This window comes from Apis mellifera, linkage group LG9, assembly GCF_003254395.2.
Source record: "Apis mellifera strain DH4 linkage group LG9, Amel_HAv3.1, whole genome shotgun sequence".
NCBI lineage: Eukaryota > Metazoa > Arthropoda > Insecta > Hymenoptera > Apidae > Apis > Apis mellifera.
Genome location: NC_037646.1, coordinates 3,230,020 through 3,256,777, shown reverse-complemented (window position 1 = coordinate 3,256,777; position 26,758 = coordinate 3,230,020). Strand labels below are relative to the sequence as shown.

The window sequence follows — 26,758 nt, the reverse complement described above, 5'->3', positions numbered from 1 at the left end:
ATTCTTTATTTATATATCTCTATCGTTAATTCTTGATACACGGGATTTAATATGAAGAAAATACGTGTTATAATTATTATTTCAAATTGTTTGGAAAATATAATTTAATAATTACATGGAAGAAGAAACATAGCAAGTTCTGTTATTCTAAATAAATGCATTGTCGGTTCAAAAGCTACCTGTAATACTATTCTTAACCCTTTAGTTGCGATACACGCGTCATCTATTAATCAAAATTATTATAATATGATACGATATCAGACGCGTATTAAATTTGTAATAAAGTATTACGAGTACAATTGCAAAACCAATCCAAATTTGCAAGTAGATTTTAACTAATAATTTTCCAAATTTTTTTCTCCAAATATATTTTCATTAGATTTTCTCCACTTTATATTCAAATAAAAAATTCTTAAAAATATTCCCATTATTATTTCAATATTTTTACAAAATTGCTAAATTTAATTAGAAATTGATAAACACAAAAAAACTTGCTTTTGAAATTTTCCATGAATTCGTCTCGATATCTATTAACTGATAGACAAAATAATCATTGTATTGCAAAAAAATTAAAAGTTTTAGTTAAAGAAATCTTATTTAAAAAAATCAAATGTCTTGAATCTTGAAATTGTATTATTTATAACAGAAAAACTTTAAATTACAATAATAAAATTCAATAATTAATATTCTAATCTTCAAAAGAAAAAACACGTATTAACACAAATATTTAACAAAAAAAAAATCTTATAAAACAAGTGATTTTTATCCATCATACTTATGCTTTTCATAAATAGGCAACATTCTCCTCGTGTTATGTACTCGTGCTAAAGGGTTAAAGAACGAATGGAATCTTTCGTATAAGAGGAACGCGCATTCTCTCAAGCGTGCGCTTCGTTCTAGGCGATCTTGCTCTCTTAGAAGACACTTTTTTTTTTTCTTTCTTTCAATCTCTCGACACGTTTTCTTTCTTTTCAAATCCGTGCAATGGATTCTCTCGAACAACAAACATCGAACCCGACTCTGGTCCTCCCGTTAACATTAGAGTCGCAATCCGGTAATAATTATTACCGTTATTATTCTCGCGACTAGCGACCCTGAAAACTCATCCGGACGCGAAATTGATCAGTTTCATACGTGAAAAACTGAGATCACAGAAGAAGGGTCTACGTTGACATACCACCGGCCAATATGGCGGCGGTGATGGTCGCGATTCCGAGATTGGTCAGCAGATGGCAGTGGAATAGGGACGAGGAGGCAGTGGCGGATTGGAAATCGATCTGCTCGTCCTCGTTCTCGATCATTTTCGTCATAGGCTCGTCCTTCATGCCGGTCGTGTTCCTCTCGTGATTGTGATCCATCTTCCAACTATTCTTCGAGTCTCGTCTGGTGCTCGGTTTACGCATAGTTGGCGATCTATCGATCCCTGGAAAAAGAAGAAAAATTGACGCGTTAAAAAGCACGTTCTTCCGGCCGCGATTCGGAATTTACGACGCGATCGAGCACGGCCGCGCAACCGATCAAATGACCGCAACTCTCGGGGAGAAATATCGCTTCGGTTCGAAATTCGCTTGGAATCGAATCGGGAGATCTTGTTTCGCGATTGGGAAACGATTTGTACTTCGACGCGGTGATTAAGAACCTGCGTGTGCTTTTATCGAATCGCGAATTATAATTTGCTTTAATGCCTTAGTTTGCGTACAGGTGAACGTTGTAATCGGTTGTTTATCGAAATTTTATGAAATTTTCGTGATAGATTGGAAATAGATTGATGAATAAAATTAAATTTTTAGCATGAATGTAAGATACGTGATTTGTATCTGTATAAAAGATGTTGTGTTATTTATTAAAATTTTATTAAATATTTCGGAAATAGATTGCATAGAGTATTATATATAATGGTGAAAATATAAATAAAGTTGTCTTAATTTAATTTACAATCCATGTAAGAGGTATATATTTTATATTAGAAAAAAATAAAAAGAATAAAAATTAATTTCTTTATAGTATATATAGTAGTTATTCAAATTGAAAATTATATTATTAGTTTATTAGTTATATTATAATTTTTGTTAACTCGTTATCTGTCGAAAAGTTTTTATAAGCTTTTCCAATACTTAATTTTTTTTCATTAAAAAAATTTATAGATAAAAATTGGAATAAATGACAATAGGATTACATTCTTTGAATAGAATAGATGAATATTCTATCTGAGATTCAATATTTTTTTATAATAGTTATTCAAATTGAAAATTATATATATTATTAGTTTATTAGTTATATTATAATTTTTGTTAACTCGTTATCTGTCGAAAAGTCAATCATTTTTCAAAAAATTGCAATATTTCTAATAGTTTTTACAAGCTTCTTCAATATTTAATTTCTTTTCATTAAAAAAATTTATAGATAAAAGTTGGAATGAATGACAATGGGATTACATTCTTTGAATAGAATAGATGAATATTCAATCTGAGATTCATATTTTTTTATAATAGTTATTCAAATTGAAAATTATATATATTATTAGTTTATTAGTTATATTATAATTTTTGTTAATTCGTTATCTGTCGAAAAGTCTCGTCAATCATTTTTCAAAAAATTGCTCATCCAATAAATATCTATTTCTAATAGTTTTTATAAGTTTCTCCAATATTTAATTTCTTTTCATTAAAAAAATGTATAGATAAAAGTTGGAATAAATGACAATTACATTCTTTGAATAGAATAGATGAATATTCAATCTGAGATTCAATATTTTTTTATCTGTTCATCGATACACGAGATTCAAAGTATTCTTGTTCTTTTTTATTAATTCATGTATATTTTAACTAGAATCTTTTATTATTCGCATATTTTTTTGCTCTTAGAGATATAATAATTTTCTTCTTTCCATTCATCGTACAATTAATTAAAAACAAACAGATTAAAAATCAAAATAAATTTTTTTAATCTTCAAAATTTTTACTACTTTAAGTTTTTAATTCCATTTTTTTTAAATATTATTTTTTCGTCGATCAATAAAAAATTCAAAATTTAATTTTAAATATGAAAAATAACTTTAATCAAATTCTCGATATCTTCATAAAACATTAGATTTCTCGAAATTCTTTCCTTTTCTATTATAAATCAATCTTCGTTCTTAATTGATATACATCCAAGTTATATTTATCGAAAAGAATGATCAACAGTTTATAAATCGAGAATTCGTTCGAAGTGTATGGAACATAGAGATGAAAAGTAACCTCTCGCAGATCCCAAACGCAGATCTATGGACTGACGTATCCCCTATTTGTTCCACATAAATTCAACATTATGTACGATACATTGTTACGGGATCAATATTAGCCGAATGCGCCATTAGTTCATCTATGGCTTTAACCTTAGCTTAAGCTTCATACTTGGATCCACAGTTCATTGTTTGATACCTTCAGAGATAGAATTTACAGCTTTGTACTTGAGCAATTGCGAACTTCTGTGTTTGACGTATTTCTAACTTGTGAAGGAGGGGAGGGAATGAATTGTTACGACAGTTGTGTTTGGATACTTAAACAGACGAGACACGGTAAGATTTTTTTATTTATAGTGTTGTTTCATTATTTCGTTATTATTTCATCTTTTGTTCTCCACTAAATATTAATAAAAAAAAATTAGGTTCTATTTACAAAGAATTTATTTAAAAATATTTTTAGTTTAATAAATCAAATTCATTCAATTCTTAAACGAAAAAAGAAAAAATTAAATAAAATTGAAATAAAATTTACCTTAAAGGAAGAAATCTCCATTCATTGATTCCATGACAAATATTTGCCCGTATAACGAAATGCAATTGAATTCCCCGATGCTCGTCCAACGTTCCCGGTTGATGAATAAAATAAAATTCTTTAGTGAAGTACTAGAATCGTAACCTACTTGTCCGATCGTGACTGGTAACGCATTTGATTGAATATCGATTCTCTTCCTGTTGTAAGAAAACTAATTAAGAAAACGAAGAAGAACGTTTTCTTTTTTCGTTTAAGAAAATATATAACAAAATATTTTATCGGATTAAAAAAATATTGCGGAGAAAAATTTACACGTAATCCAATTTTAAATGGAAGCACATACAAATATCGGCTTTAATATAAAATATTCGTTAAAATATTCGTATATTTCCGTGCGATTAAAATCGAAATTTCATCCCGCGCGATATACAAATATAAAAGAAACTCGATCGAAGAAAATCGTGATTTTAGCGAATAACAAATGATAACGAAGGAAAGATTTCGATTTCCAGGGGGTGCGAATTGCCGAATCCATTACTTGCCCAGAAAGTCTATTGTCCCGACGCGACAAGAGCCACTGATTCGAGAAATAACACCGCATACGTGTTTCCGTATCGTGGTGGAGGTCGGCAAAGGAAGAATGCTTCCATGTCAATGTAGCATTGTAATCCTATTACACTACCACAGGATATCGATAAGCGCTTTTGATTGAGCCAGTCTACGTTAATCTGCCGTCGTATCCATTGATTTGATAAGCTTGTTTGAAATCCGGTCCATCGGTGTGCCGGTATATACACCAAAGTAATAGCATTAAACCGTATCTTTAGTACTCGCGCGTATTGCGATACAGGAAAATGGGTATACCGCTGGTATATAATCTCTGGAAAGAGAGTATTTCCTTTCCGTTCCACTTTGAAATCTTATTTTGTTTCTGTATATATTTTTGATTCGATCGTATAATATTGTAACGATAATAGTAATGGAATTTTTTATTTAATTAGCAGAGCATTGATATAATAGTACTGTATACATTAATTTAAAGTTTTGAATGATTGGAGTGAAAATAGATTTGCATTTAATGTTTAAGAAAATAAATTAGATTTCTATTTAAATTCCATTTTTTTTTAATCGCGTTAATAAAAATTCTTGTATAAAAATCCAGCCATGATTTATGATGATTAGCTTTTTAGGCAAAGTTTTAATTTCCTTTACTAATTAATTAGTAAACTAGAATGTTGTTGCTGCAATTAAAACTTGGATGGCATCGTAATTGCCATTATGAAGTAATCATAATTTTACTCTTAAATGATGTATGAGAAATATTTTATCTTTAATCTAAGTATTTATAATTTATATATAGCTTCGGATTTTATTCCTCATTGGGAAATAATGATAAATTAACTTCGTAATTAAGAGTTAAATTATTGGAACGAATTTTAAAACTTTTAATTTTTGGCAAGATTAATCGTCAAAACTTAAAATTACGATTATTACTCGATATCCATCTTGCATTCATCAATCATAAAGGAAAGCTCGAAAAGTATGCAGTGGTAGATTTGTGGCGGCACGTTCCTCGTAATAAACTCGGCAACTCTAATTAAGAAGACTTTAAAGTTTCTTCTTCTGTAACTGACAGTATCATAAACCGTGGAAAAAGCTGGAAAACTCGTGGAATCGTTGGTCTCGTTCCCCCAAATTAAACACGCGTGCAAACATCCCTCCTCCTCCCCTTTGTTGTACGCATTTGTAATGCAAATAACGCGGAATGAAAACGAACACATCGTTGTAAGTAACACGACCAGCAGCCAGCTATTACGCATAAATCAAACGCGCGCTCATCTAAGTGACTTTAAATCACTCGCCGGCCAAAGATCCAATCGGTCAATCAATAAACCAATCTGCATCTCGATGTCCATCGAACGGGACAGCGCATCGTCCATGTAACGGATAGTCGCGGCGCGGATGATAACGCGCGTTATCACCGATCTGTCCATTAATAAAGATGAACGCGCGCGGAATCTCATCAGCGGCGCAAAGTCCGCAGTGCAAAGGATTTAACGCTCGTCAAATCGAGCACGTGCCACCGGTCAGAATAGCTTTTCCTGAAGCTTTTGAATAGTTTTTGTTCTTCTTTTGTTGTTGTCTCATTGTGTTTCAACCAGAAATGTAAATTTTAGAAATTGATCGTACTTTTAAACGTAATTTAATATTGACAAGCTTTGGATGTTTCGTATCAAAGGATAGAGTTATTAATTTAATTTCACTTGGAATGTAGGAAGGATTTTAGGAATGTGTGTTACTAGTTTCATTATCATCGTATTATCGTGGATATGTAATCTAAACATGTCTGGTTATATTGAAGTTTAAATTGATAGAAATTGAAGATTGAACTTAGGACAAACCGCGCTATAAACTTTTATTGAGAAAAAATTAAATAATTAAAATTGATGGAACGTATTCATTTTTATCTGTAATTTCACTCGTTCAATCCACTATTCTTTAAATCTGTAATATTAGTGATTCGTTTCATTAGTATATAGTCATTGAAAAATCAAATCAAGGTGAATTTATTTACAATTGAATAAATAAACAAATCAATCGAGAATATTTGCTTTGCCCTTCTCTCCCTTAAAGATTAGTTTATAGTTATTGAAAAATCAAATCAAGGTGAATTTATTTACAATTAAATAAATATACAAATCAATCAAGAATATTTGGTTTGCCCTTCCCTCCCTTGAAGATTAGTTTATAGTTATTGAAAAATCAAATCAAGATGAATTTATTTACAATTAAATAAATAAATAAATCAATCAATCAAGAATATTTGGTTTGCTCTTTCCTCCCTTGAAAATTAGTTTATAGTTATTGAAAAATCAAATCAAGGTGAATTTATTTACAATTAAATAAATAAATCAATCAATTAAGATTTTTATATATTAACTTTCATATTTCTTTTGTTCTTTCCTTGAAGATTCAAAAAATAATACACTCTGCATACAAATTACCCGAAAACATTGTAATTTCAAATATTTGGATTTTGATAACAATTTTGCGTGAAAACTTTCTATTCTCTGCTCGGATATTGCTCCAAGAAAAAGTTTAGCCTTTTCCTGGGAAAAATGGAGTAATAACCGGGAGAAATAATCGGGCTGTGTCAACCGCGTTTCGCCTATTGGCGAACGTCGAATGCCGCAAAAGCGGGAATGCACTTGTCACTTGCACGCCTCGTCGAAAATGTTCACCGACGATATTAATTTTCCCGTGCGCGTGTGGTTCCGTCCGTTCGAAAATACACTTCTTCCAATTATTCCTTTAAAAGGGGGCTAACGGACAATCGGCTCATCTCTGTGGTCAAAGCTCCCGAAAAAAAGCGCGCGATCGTCGAACCGGTAATAACTGATCGCGGATCAGACGACCAAGTTTCTTTCATCGAACATGTTTTTTTTTTCTTTTTTTTTTTTCACCGTGGAAAACGAGCTCGATAAGGGAACGTGACGCGGTTATGGATAGGAGAATGATGGTATTGGATGGAGTGTGATAGTTTGTTGTTGGTTAACTCGTGCGCAGTGTTTGACAGAAATTCACGATTGACTTTTGAGAACGCTTTCGTGTCTGGAATTGTGATTTCATGGAAATTCGTGTCAATTCTTTTTTGATACAATTGTTTTATTTTATTTATGTAATTGAAAATTTTCGATGATATTGATAATATAGTGTTTTATAGATATCGAGTTGGTGGAATATGTCACTCTGGTAAAATAAAATTGTATATTAAATGGATAATATTCTTTGGACAAGAGAGAATAACTTTCCATTCGTGACGTTATTCCAATGATAAAAGTGAAGTTTTTAAATTTACATTACGATTCTTCGATAAATTCTTCAACGATCTCTACATTGTAATATACGGAATCATTCTCGTAAGATTTGTACGATTTTCGATTCGCATTCTACAACAATTTTTCTCATCAAGATATGCGTTGTAATAAGACGCGTCCGAATCCTATATTTCATTCGAAGAATTCTTCATTCCGTTGAACCAATTTTAAAGAATCATATATTTCTGTATAATATAATTTAAGAATGATATGAACCAATCATTTTTCACCGTTTCGGTGAAATAATATCGTGGAGTCGTCGTAATCGTAAAATATCATTTTCCTTCAATTTTTTAGTCTCTTTATTAGACGCCAAGATATGAAAATTGGAAAGGATGGAGCGAATTTTAACAGACCGATCTCTCGCCAACTTTTCGAAAATTGTGTCCAAAAGAACGGAGTCGAATTCATTCATCGATTCATTCAACGAATAATAAATATACGGATTCGAATCATTTCAAAGGCTAAATCTTAATGTGCATACGTGGCGTCTGCTGGAATCGCAGATTCATCTAGGTAAATATTAAATCGTACGAGGTTCGGTGATCAAACTTGCCCTTTGTTTATATAGGTTCGCGTTGTTGAATTTCATTTCGCCACTGTAATTGCATTTGTTTCGATGACAAGCGCGGAGTCATGTTTGTTCATAATTATAATCCATATACTGTGCACACGAATTTGCTTATGTGCATATTAATATTAATATAAAATTGCTCTTTTTTATTCGACGATGAATAAAATCTACGTGAGAAAATAACAAAGAAAATTTAATATAAACGCGAATTATAAAATTTAATCGAAATTGCAAATGTTTTTGAAATTTTCATTTTTTAATAAATTTAAATTAAATAAGTATTTACACGCAAATATTTATCGAAACAATTTTCTATGAACATTTTTTATTTTTGTACTTTCGATATTTATATTTATTTCACAATTAAATATTCAATATTCGTTTGTTTAGAATCAAATTCAATTTTGGTTGATATAAGTCACTTTATAATTAAGATTTAAAAAATTATTTTTTTATTTTTAATTTTGAAGATTAATAGTTTTATTTAACTTAAAATCTTTTTAAATTTATAAAATTTAAAAATTAAAATAAAAGTTTTATAGATTTAAGCTAAAAATTATTTAGTGTTAAATCTTAAAAAAGAGTTAAATTGTAAATTTAAAAATTGAAAATTAAAATTTTTTTAATACTAATATATAATTAAAATTATTATAGTTTAAAATATAAAACATTAAATTGCAAATTTAAAGATTAATTTTTAATTATAATAATTTAGATAAAGTTTAATACAAGAAAAAATGAAACGTTAAATGATAATAATATAAGTGCAAAATAGCTATGATATATATATTTATTATCTTTATCATCAAGAAAATTATTTTTATAAAAATTTATTTTTAAGAATACATGTTTTAAAATAATAATGTATATTATAATATTCGTCAGTTTAATTTATCCTTCTCCTAGCAATATCTTACCTGACAAATCAGATTGAACCGAAATCTAGATTCCAACATTCATCTAGAATGCGTGTATACGTGCGTGCGTGTATAATATTAAATCTAATAAATAATATATTATCTCGTTTTTGATGAAAAAACACTTCGCAGAACGATTATTATCCTGAATATGAAATTAATTCTTATAATTTCAATATATTTTTCAATATAACTTTGTAACGAGATGATAGAATATTAAAATCGGGGATATTTTCGGGATAAAATTAGTTGATGAGATAGAAAACTTTTGCGAAGCAGCCAGGAAATGTAAGGAATGATTCTGGAAATTAAAAGTTTATTATAAACAATTTAATCCTTTCTTTCTTCTCGATAAATAAATTAATATATGCACAACTTTCACGTTTCCTTTACTCTCTAAAAAATCATTCCTTAAATTTTCCATACTATTTCATATGCACATACACACACATTTAAAAAGCCACGCGTATTTTTCCTGTCGCAGCCATTTTAATTTTCCGCCCTCGCACAATACCGAAATCCATTAAGAACCGCGTAATTGCAGTCGGGTTCAAAAGCCAATCAGAGGCCCCGGATCCATCTTGAAAAACATTCATCCCTTATAATCATCCCCCCTTACTTCTACCATTCTTCCATCCCCCTCCTTACACCCCATTGTCCGATAATTCCCTCCCCTCGCGCCCCAACGAGATTTCCATCGAAATTAATCGACTTTAATAAGGCATATAACCCTCCTTCTTAACCCCCTCCCCCGATAATTATTGCTAACGTTATCAGCCGGGACCGATACCTGGGTGGAGGGGAGGGGGAGGGTTTAAGAAAACCGAGGAAGGAAGGAAGGAGAACGACTCGTCGTCGACGGTGCGTTTCAATGGGCCGCGAATTATTCAATTATTCGGAGCCAATTTACTCGACGAGGAACTCGAGAGGTGACGATTGCACGGGTTTTATTTACAATTATCGATAATTGAGTACGCGGCGCCCGAATCGAGCCAATCGGGGCTTTCTCTCTCCCTCTTCCTCTCTCCTTCTCTTGATCCATCGAACACCGGTTTTCGTTAAATCCGTCGTCGTCGTCGTCCCCGTTTCTCCTTTCTTCCTTCCTCCGTCTTCCCGTTTCATTTGCCCCTCCCTCCCCTCTCTCTCTTCTTTGCCGACCGATACTCTCTAATCGGGCGACCGATTAATTATCCAGCCAGAGCCGGGAGCGGAGCCGTGAATAGATGGCTCGCGGTTTAATCGTATGCATGCCATTCGAAAATCACGTTCCAGGACGGGTTTCGTTGAAGGAAACCTGGGGGGAACGGGGAACCATCATCGGGGGTTTGTCGGCTATATCCCTATGTTCGTGATTTTCGGCGATGTATTTGCCGGGGATTGAACGATTTCGGATGGGAATGAATATGTCGGGTAATTTCGATTTTGTAGAGAGGTTTTTTTTTTTCTTTTTTTTTGTGAAATTGTGAGGGGAAGGATAATTATCGTTTTTTTTTTTTTTCGTGATTTGATGCTTCCTTTTTTTTTATATATTTTTCTCTTCTCTGCGATTATTTCCGAGATTATGGATTTTGCCGAAGAAATTAGGAATTCGTTGCAAATTTATTTTCACGAGCTGAGATATAGTTGAGAGTTTGCAGCACGATAATTTCGAGTGATGGATGGTTATGCGGCGTAATTTTATAGGGGAAAGTGTTATGAATGGAGGTTTTTGTGTAAGCGGTATTGGTGATTAAGTCGTATTTGGTAGGTTTTTCTTGGTGGAAAATGAAAGTGTATTTAAAAAGATTGCAGAGAAACTTTAAAACCGTTTTAAAGCTGTGAACGATTGCAGTATTTCATTTCGAGTATTTTTTTTTTTTTTTTGAATTTAAAGCGCAGAGATAAATTAAAAATATATAATAAATTTTGTTCACTCGAAGCGACTAAATCATTATTTTGGAGGTGTGAAAATTTATCAAGTATACATGAATTTTATTATTTCCCATTTGGACGCGAATGAATAATGGATGAGAGTTTATTCTACGCGTGAAAATCAGTTAAAAATGTAGTGGAAAATTTTTGTTCAAGAAAATTAAGTTTGCAAATATTCGGTTAAGATACATAAAATAATGAACGAATTTAAAAATTTAAAAATTTTCGAATGAAAAAATTCTTTTTTTTTCTTTTTTGTCTTCACTCATTTTTGTATATGAAATAACGTTCTATAGTTCATACATTCGTATTAAATTTCAATTCATATCAAATTTATCAATACACGAGTTATATTTTCAAATTTGATATTCCCGAAAATAAGAAAGAACAAATTCAAATGAATTTTATTCATTTTCGACTTATTTTCGTGTTAAGAATTTATCTTCGCTGTATTTTTCACATACGTAATGACACACATTTCTCTTTGGATAAAAATCAATATTAATTTTTCCAAAATCACTTGCAGCTTTAAAAAAAAAAAAATAAAAAAACAAATATGAAACCAATCAACCTGATTGATTCGACAGTATTAAAAAAATAATTACTATCTTGGTTCATCCTCCCTAAAATCAATATTCGGAGTCATTCAAGTAGTTCAGTAGTTGCGTGAACAACCCTGTACAGCCACGTGACGTTTATGTAGGAAATTTGACATGATATGATGCGACATGACGTGGGGTTATACGACCTGTCATAATTTAAAGCTATCTGAAATTCTTCATCGATTGCAGCATGTTTTCTCTCTCTCTCTCTCTCTTTTCTTTCCCTTTGCAAATTACGATACTAACGTCATTAGCTAACGAGAAGCAACTTTGCAACAGAATGTTTCTCTTCGAGATACTTCTCAACTTCTTTGAGAAGCATGTAAATATTTGCAATAGCAAAAGTAAGAAAAAAAAAAAGAGAAAAAGAAAAGAAATATTGATGCAATTTTCTTCTTAAAATGAGTTAATTTGTGTTATGAATAGAATTAGCTCGATGAATGGAATAAGAGTAAAAATGTATAAGATTAAAAATTAAAGTTTAAAAGGAAAATAATTAAATAAGTAAAGTTAGAATATATTATAAAGTTGCAGGAGAAAAGCTATGATAAGTTCATCTTTATTGATTTTTCATTTTTCGCGCGATCTAATGATTAAAAGAGTGTACATTAAAAAGTTAAAAACTTGACAAGTTTCAAAGTATAATGATTTGAATGATGAGCATATATAGGAAGATAATTTCATACATGTGATTTAAGATAATAGTTTTATATATTTATATAATATGTATATACAGATAAAAAAAACTTTTAAGATAAATAATATTTATTAAATAAAGAAGAAAAGTTTTAAAAATTAACATTTTCAATGTTATAAATAATTTTTTTTGTTTTGCTTGAAAAGAGTGATTTTGAGAACTGACACATCATGTAAAAAAAAAAAAAAAACAATAGCCTTATTATTTCTTCTTTTTCTGTTTACAAAAGATTTTTTTACATGTCCTTCTTTCATTTCTTTATACACGCTTGGCATCTTCATTAGAATTATATATCCATTCAAAAATTCTTTAAAAACTATTTGCTTTGATAAGAAATGTTTATTAATTTTGAAAATATTATCATTAATAGTTTTGTTATAAAGGATACTTTTTTCTTCATTTATCAAATATTATTTATCATAAGAACATGAATCTCTCTTTTTTATCAGTTTATACATATATATGTGTGTAAAACAGTATTTTTGTTTGATTATAACTAAGACTATATTATATATTCATTTTATCGTGATATTAGTATATACTGCAAAATTTCTTCTTTAATTTCATTTATTATTAATTTTAAATTTCTATTTTTATTTTTGTCTATTTAGTTCGAGTTTCGTATGAATTCTATTTTCAGTTTGATTTGCTCGTTTCCATTCAAAAATAAAATTTCACTAGGAAATTCTGCCAATTTGTAAAAATTGATGAGAACTATGTAACCAATCAACGAATTTCGGTATGTAGAGAGATTTATATCCATTTTTTTTTTTTTTTTTGCTTCAATTTTCGATATTACCCATATATAATCTTGATAATTTTTTTTATTGAAATATCAAGTATTAAAAATCTTTTTCTTGCTACAATTATATATTCTATTTATCATTATTTTGCTATATTTTAAAGAATAACATGAACATAATATCATGGATTTATCTAATTGTTTAATTTAGAGCAAAAAATATACAATGAAATATATAAATAGAAAAAGTTTTTAATCTGTATGTATCTATATGAAAGAATTTATTTTTTAAATTTACAAATATAATATATGTATTACATAGTAAAGTAATATATATATATATATATATAGTGAACTATTAAGGAAATATTTTATGACAAATTACTAAAATTAATTGAATTTGAAATAAATATTTTCTTATTAATACATTTGTAATTGTATTTCATATTATATATTATCATATTAAATTATAATAAACAAATTTAAAAATATAAAATAAAGGAGCAATCTATAAAAGAATTAAATTAGGAAGAATATATAAAAGGATTAAATAATCTCCGATATTAATAGTACAAATGATAATTTTGAGGTTATCGAATATCAAACGGTAAGAAATTGAATAAGATCCACTTTCTTTGTGATCATACAAGTTTCTAATTGCAGTACAGTATTATCGTCAAGTTTGCACCGAGAAAGATACAGCTTAACCGTTTTCTCCAGTTAAATAACGTTTAAACAGCTCAGTTGAACGCGTATGTTTGTTTAATTAATTCAAGTCTCACCGGTTAAATTACTTTTCAAAGCGGTTGAAAGAACCGTCACGATAATTAACACGTTGCAAAACAGAAGAAGAAAGTTTGTCCATTATCTTCAACATGTAACGTTATTTAGCGTATTAAATTTTTCGCCTGGCATGTAACGAACAAGTTTTTTCGCATAGGGAAACGAAAATCGTTAATATAACATGGCGAGTGAAAAAAAAGAAGAGGAGGAAGGAATTAGGTAAATGGCGAGAAACACGAAAGTCTTCTATTTTATATTCTTTTTATATTATTACGCTAAGGAATTAACGAAACGATTTGCATTCATATTCAATTTTTTCCTAACAATTAATTAATTAAGTAAATTTGGTTTAATGGATATTATCTTAGAATATTTTTGAATTAGATTTTTATTTAGAAATAAGTGATATATTTAATTAAATTACATTAGTTATAGAGATTTTAATTTAATAAGTTTATCCAATAAATTTTATAAATATTAAATAAATTTTTAGTTGAAACGTTCCATTTAGAATCTTGCGATATACGTGAAAAGTTTTTATCGTTTTCTTTCTGAAATTTCTTGCGAGGAAAAATAAATTAGATTCCTAAATCTCTATAAAACACATAAGGTTTTCCAACTTTACTTTTGAATAAAGAAAACAGATTGTAGAATGCTAAATATTGTTAAATAATGCAAAATTTTTCTCTAGAATTTTTTTTTCATTTTATCTGAAACGAAGGATAAAATAATTTTATTAAAATTTAAGTTTAATGTATAATTTAAAACGATACGTGTGGCTATAATTTATTTTTCATTTCAATCTTTACAACTGATTCTTCTGATAAAACCATTTAAATCAAAATATTAAGTAGTCACACGACATATTTCATGTTTAATTATCGCAATGGAACTTAGTCTACAAGCGATAAGCGATACAATTAACTATCGCAATATGGCGGTTTGTGAAAACTTTAAAACAGTGCCAGATGTATCCCCGTAATTCCACATTAGTTGTATTAATTGAATCCTAATAACGACTCCCAATGGCTCGATTATGTTACCTGTACGTGGCTGTATCGTGGCATGCGGAGACGGCTTCCGGAATGGATTTAGCACGCGAAATCGATAAAAAGACGTTCGTACGAACGCGCGTTCTATTTGCAACAAATTTTGCGTTCCAATACGAAACTTGTTAAAGTAATTTCACACGAAATTAGCAAAATATAAATAATCTATGATATATTCATGATATTAAAGAAAGTATAATTAATAGGAGGATATTCCTTATATAATTAATTTCCTTATTTGCAAATTTGTATCATTTCTAACTATAAAATATGATCCTATTATATTTCTACTATTTCACAAACTGGATCGACACTCATAGATTATTCAAATTGATTTTAATTTCCAACAGATGAATTGACCTGCAACGAGCATTCCAATTTTTACATGCAATTTTTATAGAGTCTAGGATTTGAGGTAAATTGGCAAAAATGGCGTTTATTAAGATGAATTAATTGAGTGGCACGAAAATATCGTTGGCAATCTGAATTGATCGACGAAATTTAACGTCTCTTAATATTAGCCTCCTAGTTCCTCTCAACCTCCACCTTCTCTCTCTCGACCCTTTTCTCTTGCACCCTCGATTCGATATCATCGAGTGGTTACAGCCGTGTAATTAAGTAAAGTTACGATAACGAGAGGATTTCGCGAACTGATAAGCGGAAAAGTTGCGCAGTTATGAAATTGCTGTGCAATTGCTACCGTTGAATGAACGATATTACAAAAATAATTTCTTTACATATCCTCTTGAGCCGAGTTAAATTTTCTTTCTTTCCTTCCACTGAATATAACAAGAGGATTATCATAGAAATGAAAATGTTACACGTTACGTATCCGACGATTGTATAACTAATTAAACATTAATTAGCACAGTGGAAAATTTTTAGAAGATTTTTTGCTCTTTGCTGAGGTCGGTTTTTCAAACACAATGTGGATCGCATTTACGCGCATGTGAGTTGAAAGTTTGAATAAAAATATATTATTATGTATTATTATATATCGGGAATAGAGATTTTTTTAAAATTCTTTTATTCCTTTTAGTTCTGATGCTAATTTTAATTATTATCGTGTAATAAATTTTAGACGATTAAGATTTTTGATGATAGCGTCGACTATGGTCATGATTTAAATTAGGTCAATGAAGTTGCATTATCCTATTTTTCTATCCATTAACCTAATTCTATTATTCAAATGAGACGTGCTTGCAATTTTAATGCTACGAACGGTTGATCGATGTTGACAGAATTGGAGAGTGATGATCGTATAAGTGAAAAAAATCGCGTTAAAAATTTTTTAATCGAAATATGGAAATAATTTTAATTGATTATTAATATTCGAAGGATTAATATCAATGATGAGAATTTTTTATGAAAATGAAAAAATATTTCCAATGGATATCGAATCTTTGAATAATAAATAAATTCGATTTACTTACTGTACAGTTTAATTTTTCCGTCCATTTCCCCTAATGAGTTTTTCGCAACGCATCGATACGATCCAAAATCTTGAGGTTGTACGGATTTTATAGTAAGCTTCATAGTGATCTCGTACCCCTTTGGAATTGTCTCAACCTTATAATTATCTACAAACAAAAATACGAGAGATTTTATCGAATCATTATTTAAACAAACAATTTCGCATTTGTTGTGTATAATTCAAAAAGTATTTTCACGATAAAAAGAATATACAAGATGATCCAATAATAATAAATCTGAAACGATTGAGGAATAGATAAACATTATTTCAAATGGAAACACGTTAAATTATTTGGAATTGACATTTGATTCGATGTGTGTTTATTATTATACATTGAAAATCGAGATATTTGAAAAGCATCTCCTGGAATGAAATCGATACGTGTTTCTATTCTCTTTTGTGGAAAACTAATTGATACATTTTTATCTGAAAACGAATTCGTTCGAAAAATATCAACTTGTATATAAAATTTTCATCCACCTTCTATTATAGATAATCATTATAACGTCAGAGTATCCCGTATAAAATTATATTAGAACTTATAAAAATTTTATAGAGAGAACCAGCGCACTAGTCCAATAACATTTTTTTTTCCCTTCTCCAAGAAAAACATATTCTCACGAACAATCGTTCTTCGTAATTGAAAATCTCGTTCAATCTCTACCCACGTTGTTCGTGAACGAAGAATGCAATGAAAAAGTGCTTGATAAGACTCATCACTCGCGAGTTCCGCTATTAATCCCCTGGTGGTGTAATTGCTCGTCCGTTAAAAACCTAATTCGTTTCATTTCTACGAGATGACAACTATAAGAATGTGATCGTCTATTTCGAGCAATGAGTGTTGAATGACATAAAAAGGATTATAGATTAATCTTAGTTATTTTATTCCGTGATCAATGTCATCTGGTTACGAGACAGTTGTTAGAAATATGTATGAAAGTAAGAGATTATAAATTATGTAATGATAAAAAAATAGACGGTACAGGATTTATTCTGATTCGTAAGATTTTTCTTTGAAATCAAATGCTTAAGAAGTTATGTCGCAAATGTGATCGATCAATTTCACTGTTTGAATTTGGCGCCTTTTCCCGTAAGATTTAAGCGAAAAAAGATTATGAAATTTTATTAATTGACAAGTAAAATAATGATATTAAATTATTAAATTACTAATTTTTTTATTTTTTTTTCTTATGCATCGAGTATGTAATTACTATTAGATGTAATATAATTCTGTACAGAAACAAGAAAATCGAGTGTATATTTAAAATCTAATCCAGATCAAATTTTTAAAATTTCGAATATTTTAATGATATTATAAAAAATACATAATTTTTATTTTTTTATTTTCCATTATATTTGAAGAATTCGGTGTAATTCAAGTAACGCAGAAAGATTGATTTAATTTGAAATAATCGAAATCGATTTAATTTAAAGATTTACAATCTTTAAGGGATTAAATATAATATGAGAATGCAAAAGAAATTGTTTCTTTCAATCTTATAGAAACACAAATGTTCTGAAGACAAAAATATAAAGAAGAAAGAACAAAAAACTTTTATCTCTCGTTGTTACAACATTACAACGTGAATTGTATATACCATGCTTTTACATGGCTGCCATTTTCTATGTTGAAATTCGTTCAATGTTCTGAAAATGCGGATACGTCGTACACATTTGCTTATCAGCGTATTTTCTTCCTTGCTTGGTATTCTAATGCGTAACTTCTTCCATATACATTCGTAAATTTTTTGAACAATATTAATATTTTTTTCCTAGCCAGACGTCGTGACACGCGGAGACATAACGTAAATGAAGTTTTATTACGCTTTGCAGGAATACGTGGTTGGAATGAATAAAAAAAAAAATTTAAGTTAAACTTTTAAATATTATGATGATAAAAATTCCTCTTAACGACTCTTCATTCTTAATTATCTATTTCCAAATAGATTCTGCATAGAAGATAATTCAAACTGTAACTTTTTCAATTCTGACATTATGACAGTCTATGTTTTCCTACGTGTATTTCTCTGGTTGATATTTGAACAATCTTTTTTATCATCGACAAAGAGTTTTTGCAAAGAAAAATATCGCTTGAAAATTACCGTAGGAATTTATCAAGCTGTATTTCCCATATTTATCTGCCGCATTTTTTGGCCACCCTGTGTATAAAGAATTTACACACGGAAAATTATTCGAATAGTGATTCGTTATTTTTCCATCAGGAGAATACAACAGTGAGAAAATACTCATATTTCGACCTGTTAAATATTGTCCTTTGTCCCAATAACAAATCTCTCTCTCTCTCTCTTTCTCTGTTATTTTTACTGCATGTCACGTAATCCAGACACCGCGATCAACTTCCAAATACGCCTGAACTGACAAAGGATTAACCGTTTCCGCAAAAGCTTTTCCAGTAACCAAGGAAAACTATCATCGATCCAGGACAATTTTACCACTGTATCATTTTTCCTTCCTCTCTCTTCTTTTTTTAATCCCCTTTTTCTTCGTTTCGTTCCGCTCAATCCGCACGTTTAACGAGTTTCTGTCACGCAACGCGTATTTTCTCACGGGCCTGAGTCGACGTATCAATTAATTCAAAAATAAACGCGCGGTCCGCGCGGCGCGATTAAAGATGGCCGTGATTCGGTTAACAAAAAGGTGGGAATTAAGATACACGCGAGAGAGACGTGTTATTAATTTTCAACGCGTTCAACGATTAACTCGAAGGGGATAAAGCGGCACGCACGCGCTTCTTTGTTTCACGTGCGTGCCCCTTCATCCTCCCTCTCTCTCTCCAATTATCACGAAAGGATATTAGGCTTTAAAGGCGAGACAATTACGTTGGATTGAAATAATTAAGCGTTAGCGTTGCTTGGCAGTGCAAAGTTTGCATCCCGTTATATCGAGGTTATTTGAGGTTAGGAAATTAAAAATTCGTTTTCGAGGGATAAAAAATTGACGAATCTGTTTTGAAGTATGAAAAATATTAGATGTAAGTATTTTTTTTTTAGGGAATAATAGGAACTTTTAAATTTTCTTCTATTAAAATATTTGTTGTTGCGAATAATATCGTATTGGAGATACAATTATTCTATGATATTGTAGATCTCATAATTGAAATTATATTTCTGTTATGAGCCTTTTAAGAGAGGAAGAAAAATATAATTTGAATTTAAAGAATTGCCAATAAATTGTTACAAAAAAAAAATTGCGTTCAAAAATTTCTATTTTAGGAAAATAGATTGTTCTTATAAAATGATGAATCATTGGAAAAATTCATCGTTCGAAAAATTGTGAATACATGTAATCATATATCTATATTAAAAATTTAGTTTCTCACTCGTTGTTTCGAATAAAAGAAAATAAAAGCATGTCTTTGAAGAAAAATTCAATATTTGCATACCATTCGTAATCGTTTCGTTAGACGGCCTAGTCCAATAAGTGATTGCTGTTGGATAAGCCTCGCTGTGACATTCTAGGACGAGCGTTTGACCCTCATAAGCGCCAACTAACTGGTTTTCAATCCATACCACTGGCTGAACTGCGAACAGAATTTCCATTAATATTTCATGCACCTTGTATCTACATATGAAATCAAAATTTTCTACCGTTAATTGCTTCCTTCGCTTCTACACTTGACCAAACGTTTGATAGGTATAGAGAATATAATAGATTTTGAGAGAGTTGCATTAATGAATTTGTGCGATGATGGATCTGTACTTAAATATTAATAACGTACAAAGTGATTCTGAATTGGCACTAAATTTACTGAAAATTAATTATAGAAATATATGGTAGAAGTAAATATTTCAAAAACCTCGTGAATTTCTACTAAAATATTAATAATAAAGATCAAAATATAATTGCATACAATTTTTTATATAAAGTATAAAGTACTTAATTTTTTCAATTTTTCTATGCTAAGATTCTTGAACAGAGATTCTTCAATTAAACATTTTAAAAAATTTATTTTTATTTATACGAAATCATAGATTATTTTAATTTCATTCATCATTTTCTAGATTATATATTTTTTCAAAGATAGTGAAAATTTTTAAGAAAAATTCACAAATAATTAAAAATAATTTCCTTATATGAAATTTACATCAACTAATAAATTCTACAAATGAAATAAAATCACAATTCCCAATTATCAAAGAAGACTTTTAATATTTTATAATTTCACTTAACTTCACAACTAAAAAAAAACCTGAAAGATCAATTTATATCTGTATCCAGCAGAAATCAATCGAATTACAAAATTCGTTTCGAATCAATAACAAAAAAAAAAAAAAAAAAAAAAAAAGAAAAATGAAAAAAATTAACGAATTTTACTACGGATCCGGTTGATGGAATATTTTTCGCCTCAAAGCGGACGTTTCAAAGGCCCCATATTTTAATCAATCCGGTAAGATGGTCGACAAGCCGGCTCGTGACGGCAGCAGAGATTCGCCGGTGGCGGAAAATATTTAAGGCGTTACTCGAGCGGCGGAAACAATAGTCCTTCGCATCTGCCATTCACGGCCTCCCAAGTGGCGTCATTATGGTACCGCTCTCCCGGCGGAGAGAGACCACGACCACGTTGCAGCGAGACCTTAAATTGCATTTTCCAACGTGCGTGCACAATGCATTGTTAACGCTTTCGGTTGTTTGCCTTTGTGCCGTGCTCGTGACCCATTAACTGCTCTTCGAGTCGAAGATTTACAAACGATTAAATTCTCTCTCTCTCTCTTTATTGAAATTATACAAGCATCTTTATTTTGACCGAATTTAGGAGATTTAGGCTTACGCGAAGGTAATAATATTGTTATTTTGTTATTTGACGATTTTGACGATTTTTATTGTTGGAAGAAAGAATTAGAAGAATTGCAATATTATTACGATTTTAAATTGGAATTTTTTGTAATAATTTTCGTGCGATTTATGATTTCTCAGTTCTCCATATGTACAAATGAAATGATTTGGTTATTCTTTAGTTGTAGGATAATGATCATTTTTGCACGTAATTTTTTTATATATATATCATATAACAAAATCTGAAGCTAGTTTATAAAAATTGAAATATATATTTTCTCTACAATCTATAGTTAATCACAAAATTCTATGGAAAATTTCTGAGTGAGAATCTTCTAAAATTTCAGCTAAAAACATTCTTTACAATAGGATGGAGCATCAAATTTCTTTGTAGCTTAAAATATCGTTAGATTGAAAATAATATTAATGCTTTAAAGATTTCATCTTTTTAATATTCTAATAAAAGCTGCTCCATATTCATCACAATCTATGTTATTTCATAAAACATTGTGAAATTATCATTGATTTCAATAACACAAATTATTGAATTTTCATAACCCGTAACAAAGACTTTTGACTCTGTACAAAATCATTAATCAATGAACAACAATAATTAACCTCAGAGAAAGAAACTTTAAATCCTCTCTTTTTTAAAATTAAAAGATATCAGATTTTACCATCCAACCGCAACAAGTTTTCAACAAGTCATCAAAAATTTTTCAATGAGGTAGCAGCATATAGAAAGCATAAAAGTTTCCGCATCGTGATTTATAATTCGTGTATGTACACGTTGTTTTCTCAAACGGCAAACAAACGCGTCGCTGAAAATACATATGCATATTCAAGATACGTACAGTAAACGTTGAGGACGATCCGCTTGCTCACCGCTGGCGGCACACCGTTTGACGCTATGCACAGATACGGTCCCATGTGGGTACGCGTGACACGCGTTAGCTTCAACACGGGGCCCTGGCCTACTGCAACAAAACGTGTGGAAACGTATAATACACGGAGGGCGGCGGCGCGTGTTCCGTTTTATTCGAGCTATATAAGCGGGGGTGGTCTCGTTTAAAACTCGGATACTTTCGAAAAATCGCTATCTCCCTCGGCCAGGTTTGCAACCCTCGAATGGAATAGGGGAATGATTCGCACGACCGCACGAAAAGCGAGTGCATTAAGTAGTCGATTTTGCTCCCGTTTGTATATCCGTTTTTTTTTTTTTGGAAGGAGGGGGGATAGGGCTAGTTGATTTTTCGTGTAAAGCATAGAAATTCTATCTCGCAATTGGAGGAGGAATATTGATTCTGCAATGTGTATTTTGTGAAATTAATTAAATTTTGATTATTTTTATATCATCATTGTCGAAAGGAAAATTCACTCAGGAATGGATATGATAAAAGAGAATAAAGTATCTTTCATAAAAATATTTAAGCTCTAGAACTAATTTTTGATGCTTTAACAAATCATAGAAAAATTATTATTTATGCAAGAGATAATATTTATTTAAGTGTATTTTAATCTATACACTTTTCTATATAATTTGAAATTGTAGTAAAGTACAGAGAAAATTTACTACGATCATCTTCCCATTTTATTTCTATTTTTGAAAACAACTTACATTAAAATTAGGATCAGACACTTCAAACACTTTTCAATAGTATATTCTCGATACACGAAACACGTTTAATCGTTAAAAAATTGTTTGCCTAATCATGTTTACGTGTAATATCGTTGCCGTGCACCAAAAAGCTGGTTAAATACGATTACGGTTGTAATCCGGCAGAAAATATTCGAAATCACGAGGATGCGATGCACCTTGGCTTGGTTGAACGCGACGCACAAAAAACCTGCTTAAAGGATCTAATTAGACCGTTTGAAAGGGCGTTTGTGTAAGTGATGTAACCGCGTTCAAGGAAACCTGCCACGTGAAATTTCACGTAGTCTATGATTTATTAAAGTAGCGAGTGTACCGGCAGGAACACGTGAAAGGGGATGCTAATTTCATGACGTTATGAACTTCAATGGCGTATGTAATTCGCGGATCTGAAACGGTATTGAAGTTTGCGTATGCAAGGAATATGCAGGATGATGAGGAAAAAGAGATAATTTTCAGAATGCGTAGATAATACATGAATGAGAAAGAAAATAATAATGGGGAATTTGCATGCGTCTAACTCCATCTTGATTTTTAATAAAGTGCCTCTTTCTACGTATTCTAGTGTGTCTCTGAATACGAACTTCTGAATGTAGTATAATGTTTTCTTTAAGGATGGATTTCGACAGAAATATTCAGGATAAAAGCGTTAAAGTATTGTTGAAATTATTATTAAGTATTAAGTATAGTATATATTAATATATAGTATAGTATATATATAAGTATATATTATTAAGTATTGTTGTAGTAATCGAGATTATTTAATTTTGTTCATCTTATTACTTTGAATGAGGAATATTGATTCTTGATGAAATTTGTTCAAATCGATAAATTCAAATCGAAAAGAACACGAAGATATTATTTTTTTAATTATTATATAGTAATGTAATCAAGTAAATAAATAAGATATGATTACAATGATGTGTATTATAGTAATAAAATGTAATTATATGAAACTAGAACGAAAGAATGAAATGTAAATTGCATCGATGCACGTAGAAAGTTCTTCGAACGTGTTTTATAATTTATAATGAATATTTTCTATTGTTAATACCACGTTGTATTTTTAAAAATATTAAACAGTAATTCATAAGTTTATTTCTTTTGAGAGAATAAACAATGAGGCTTGAAAAATTGAGATTGTATAATAGAGGGTTAAACTATTATTGCTTTTCATGGAAAAAGAATTAATGAGAATCATTTTCGTTATGAACTTTTCAATTATTAAGTTGTTAAAACTTTTTAAACTTTTATTGTAAAAGTTTAATAATTCGAAGAAAATTTCATATAGGAGATTTCACATAGAAAATAAAAATTTCTTTAAGAAGCAACCAACAGTTTAAAGAGAAAATGAATCTAAAAGTTTTCTTTTTCTTTTTCTTTTTCTTTTTTTTTTTTTACGGAGAAACTTTCTCACTGTTTACAACTTCTCATTTTAACTTTCTTTTCCCTTTTATAAAATTTAGTCAAAATTTACATTTACGATATTCTTTCCAAGAAATCGTTAGAATTTAATCTTCGTGTAAAAAATCTCAAATTAATTATTTAATACAATTATTATTATTATTTTTTACTTTGATTGTATAACTTTAAATCGACTTAATTTCGAATTTCTAGAAAATGCGAATTTGAGATAAAATGAATTGAAGTTTATTTTAACATATGTTATATACGTATAATATAATGTATTTTTATGGATGATATAATTAATTGATTAAACTTTATCATATTTTACCGTGTCCATCATTCCTATTTTTTTAAATTATATTCCTTTCAATCGTGAAATCGGCACTGGTTACATTACAAGTCTCTCAATTTCCAATTAATACGTTATTCATTTTCAGTTAATTAGCAATCATCGGATATGAAATGACTAATTTCTAATTTCCAATTTCTCACTTTCGTGCGATATATTTCTCCCCCCAAAAAAGACAAAGAAAGAATATATTAATCAAACGCAAAATCGAATATCGAAAGCAAAACGATTTATCATTCACATAAAGAAAAAAAAAAGAAAAAACTTCTTAAATCATCCCATAGTTTCGTCAATATCAGCGGGAAATTCTACCGGGAAGTTGAAAAGAAAGGGCTTATTTCCGGTAATTGATTCGATCGGAATCGGTGGTAGAGAAAAAGGGAGGGGGTGAAAAAGGGAAGCACATCCCTTTAAACACCTGTTGAGAAGAGCATTCGTTCGTTCCGTTGAAAATTCATTTCACGTGTCTGTCTTTGGTGTCCTCGAGCTAATTAAACGAACAGCATCCAGTTGTGCTGAAATTAACGACAGGAAGTTTCATCAGGGAAAAGATTTTGCTTTTCATCAAGCATTGTTGAAGGCCGTTAAGCTTGTCCTTATATACGTGTATGTGTTTGTGCAATGTCGGTCGCGCGAACGAAGCCACCGAGTCGTAGAATCAACGCCTGAAGGGATAAAAAAAAAAAAAGAAAGGGAAGAGAAGAGGAGAGAAATCGTGTGTATATATATATACGGCCAATGGAATATTTTATACCTTCCCCTCTATTTATCGCCTAATGGAATCGAATCGCGCCATTGTTGGGAAACGACAGGTGTCGAGGAAGAAGCGGATAAGGAGAATAAAAAAAAAAAATAAACGAAACAAACGCGACAAATGCTCGGAACGATTCCTTGGAACCTATTGGCGGACGATAAAAAGGTTCATCCGGTGAATAAATCAGAGAAATTTCATCCTTCGAGGCTTGCCAGTGAAATCCCTTTTCGTTTCGACGAGCCATCACACCTTCTTGTGTTGAAATCTATGGATCCGATACGTTCTGTTGCTTCATCCTTTGCTCGAGTACTGGATTGATTCGATTTTTGGGAATTCTAGGCGAAGGAGGATTCGAAAGGGAATTGGATAGATTTCTATTCGAAGTCGAATGTGGATTTGATGAAATGATGATGATGGGGGATCGATTCAAGTTTTCGTAAGATCCTTTTTTTCCTCGATTAAAATATGAATTTTTAAAAAGGAGATAGATAAATCGAGTAAATCTTGTTATTCGTTTCTTTAAAAAATAAACAAATATATACGTGTCTATTTTAATGAGATTAATTAATAAAATTTCGCAAACTAACTACTTAATTGATATATAATAATAATTAGAGAAATCAAATAAATTCTCCTTAAAGAAACTAATATACTTATAACTATTACTACAATTCCAAATTATTAATTTAATAAATAATAATTAATTAATCTTAACTTAAGATTTATCAAATCTTATCAAGCTTGAGAGGCTCACAGCTTTTCTTTTTCATTAAAAAAAAAAAAAAAAAGAAAATAGAACCACTAGAAATAAACCTCAAGAGTTTCAATTCTTACTTAATACTTATACCTCTTGATCTTGGAGACCGTCCTCGAAGCTGTCCTCTTGGAAAGAAAGAAAAAAAGAAATAATCCAACCCTCTCTTCGAGATCCATTCACCGGAGGGTCTTAATTAACGAGAACCTTGACCATTTATCTGGCTTGAGAGTGGCTCAAAAATTGTCGGCTCCTTTCGTTTCAAAAGAGAAACCGCAAACGCGGTGCAATTGTCGTCGTCGCCAGCCTCTATCCCCTCAGCCTCAGCTCTCTAAGCTTGGAGTCTGGAAAGGACGAGGAGGGCTGGAAAAGAGGGGGTGAGAAAGGGTTATAGAGACTTCTCCTTTACGCACCTGCACAATTCGAAACGTCCCTTGCACTTCCGTGTGCAATTAGTCACGAAACGGTTGAACAGTCGTGCAGGATGCCTCGAGGGGTGAGAAGGGAGAAGAGAAGTGGACAAGAGGGATGGCGTATTGGGAACAAAGAAGAGGAGTAATTCGAACGAGGAGATGGTAATTGAGGGGGGATAAAACGATCACGAGCCATGACGGCTTGTTGTGATAGTGGAGAAAATTTTTCCAGGCTTGAGAGAATTCGA

The 26,758-nt window shown here is 30.6% G+C and overlaps 1 protein-coding gene across 3 annotated transcripts in view; it reads right to left on the bottom strand.

The window, feature by feature from the left end:
- Positions 1-937: 937 nt before the first annotated feature.
- Positions 938-26,758, bottom strand: part of LOC413555 (lachesin-like) — a 164,730-nt gene continuing 138,909 nt past the window's right edge. The window contains exons 5-8 of one of the 3 annotated variants that reach the window (XM_006558348.3): positions 22,034-22,156; positions 19,789-19,926; positions 16,345-16,491; positions 938-1,423 (exon numbers count right to left, since the gene is read on the bottom strand). In XM_006558348.3, coding sequence (XP_006558411.1) covers positions 1,164-1,423; positions 16,345-16,491; positions 19,789-19,926; positions 22,034-22,156 — 668 coding nt within the window. In that variant the 3' untranslated portion in view covers positions 938-1,163. The remainder of the gene's footprint in view (positions 1,424-16,344; positions 16,492-19,788; positions 19,927-22,033; positions 22,157-26,758) is intronic. The other 2 variants (XM_006558349.3, XM_026442857.1) reach the window with 2 other exon arrangements.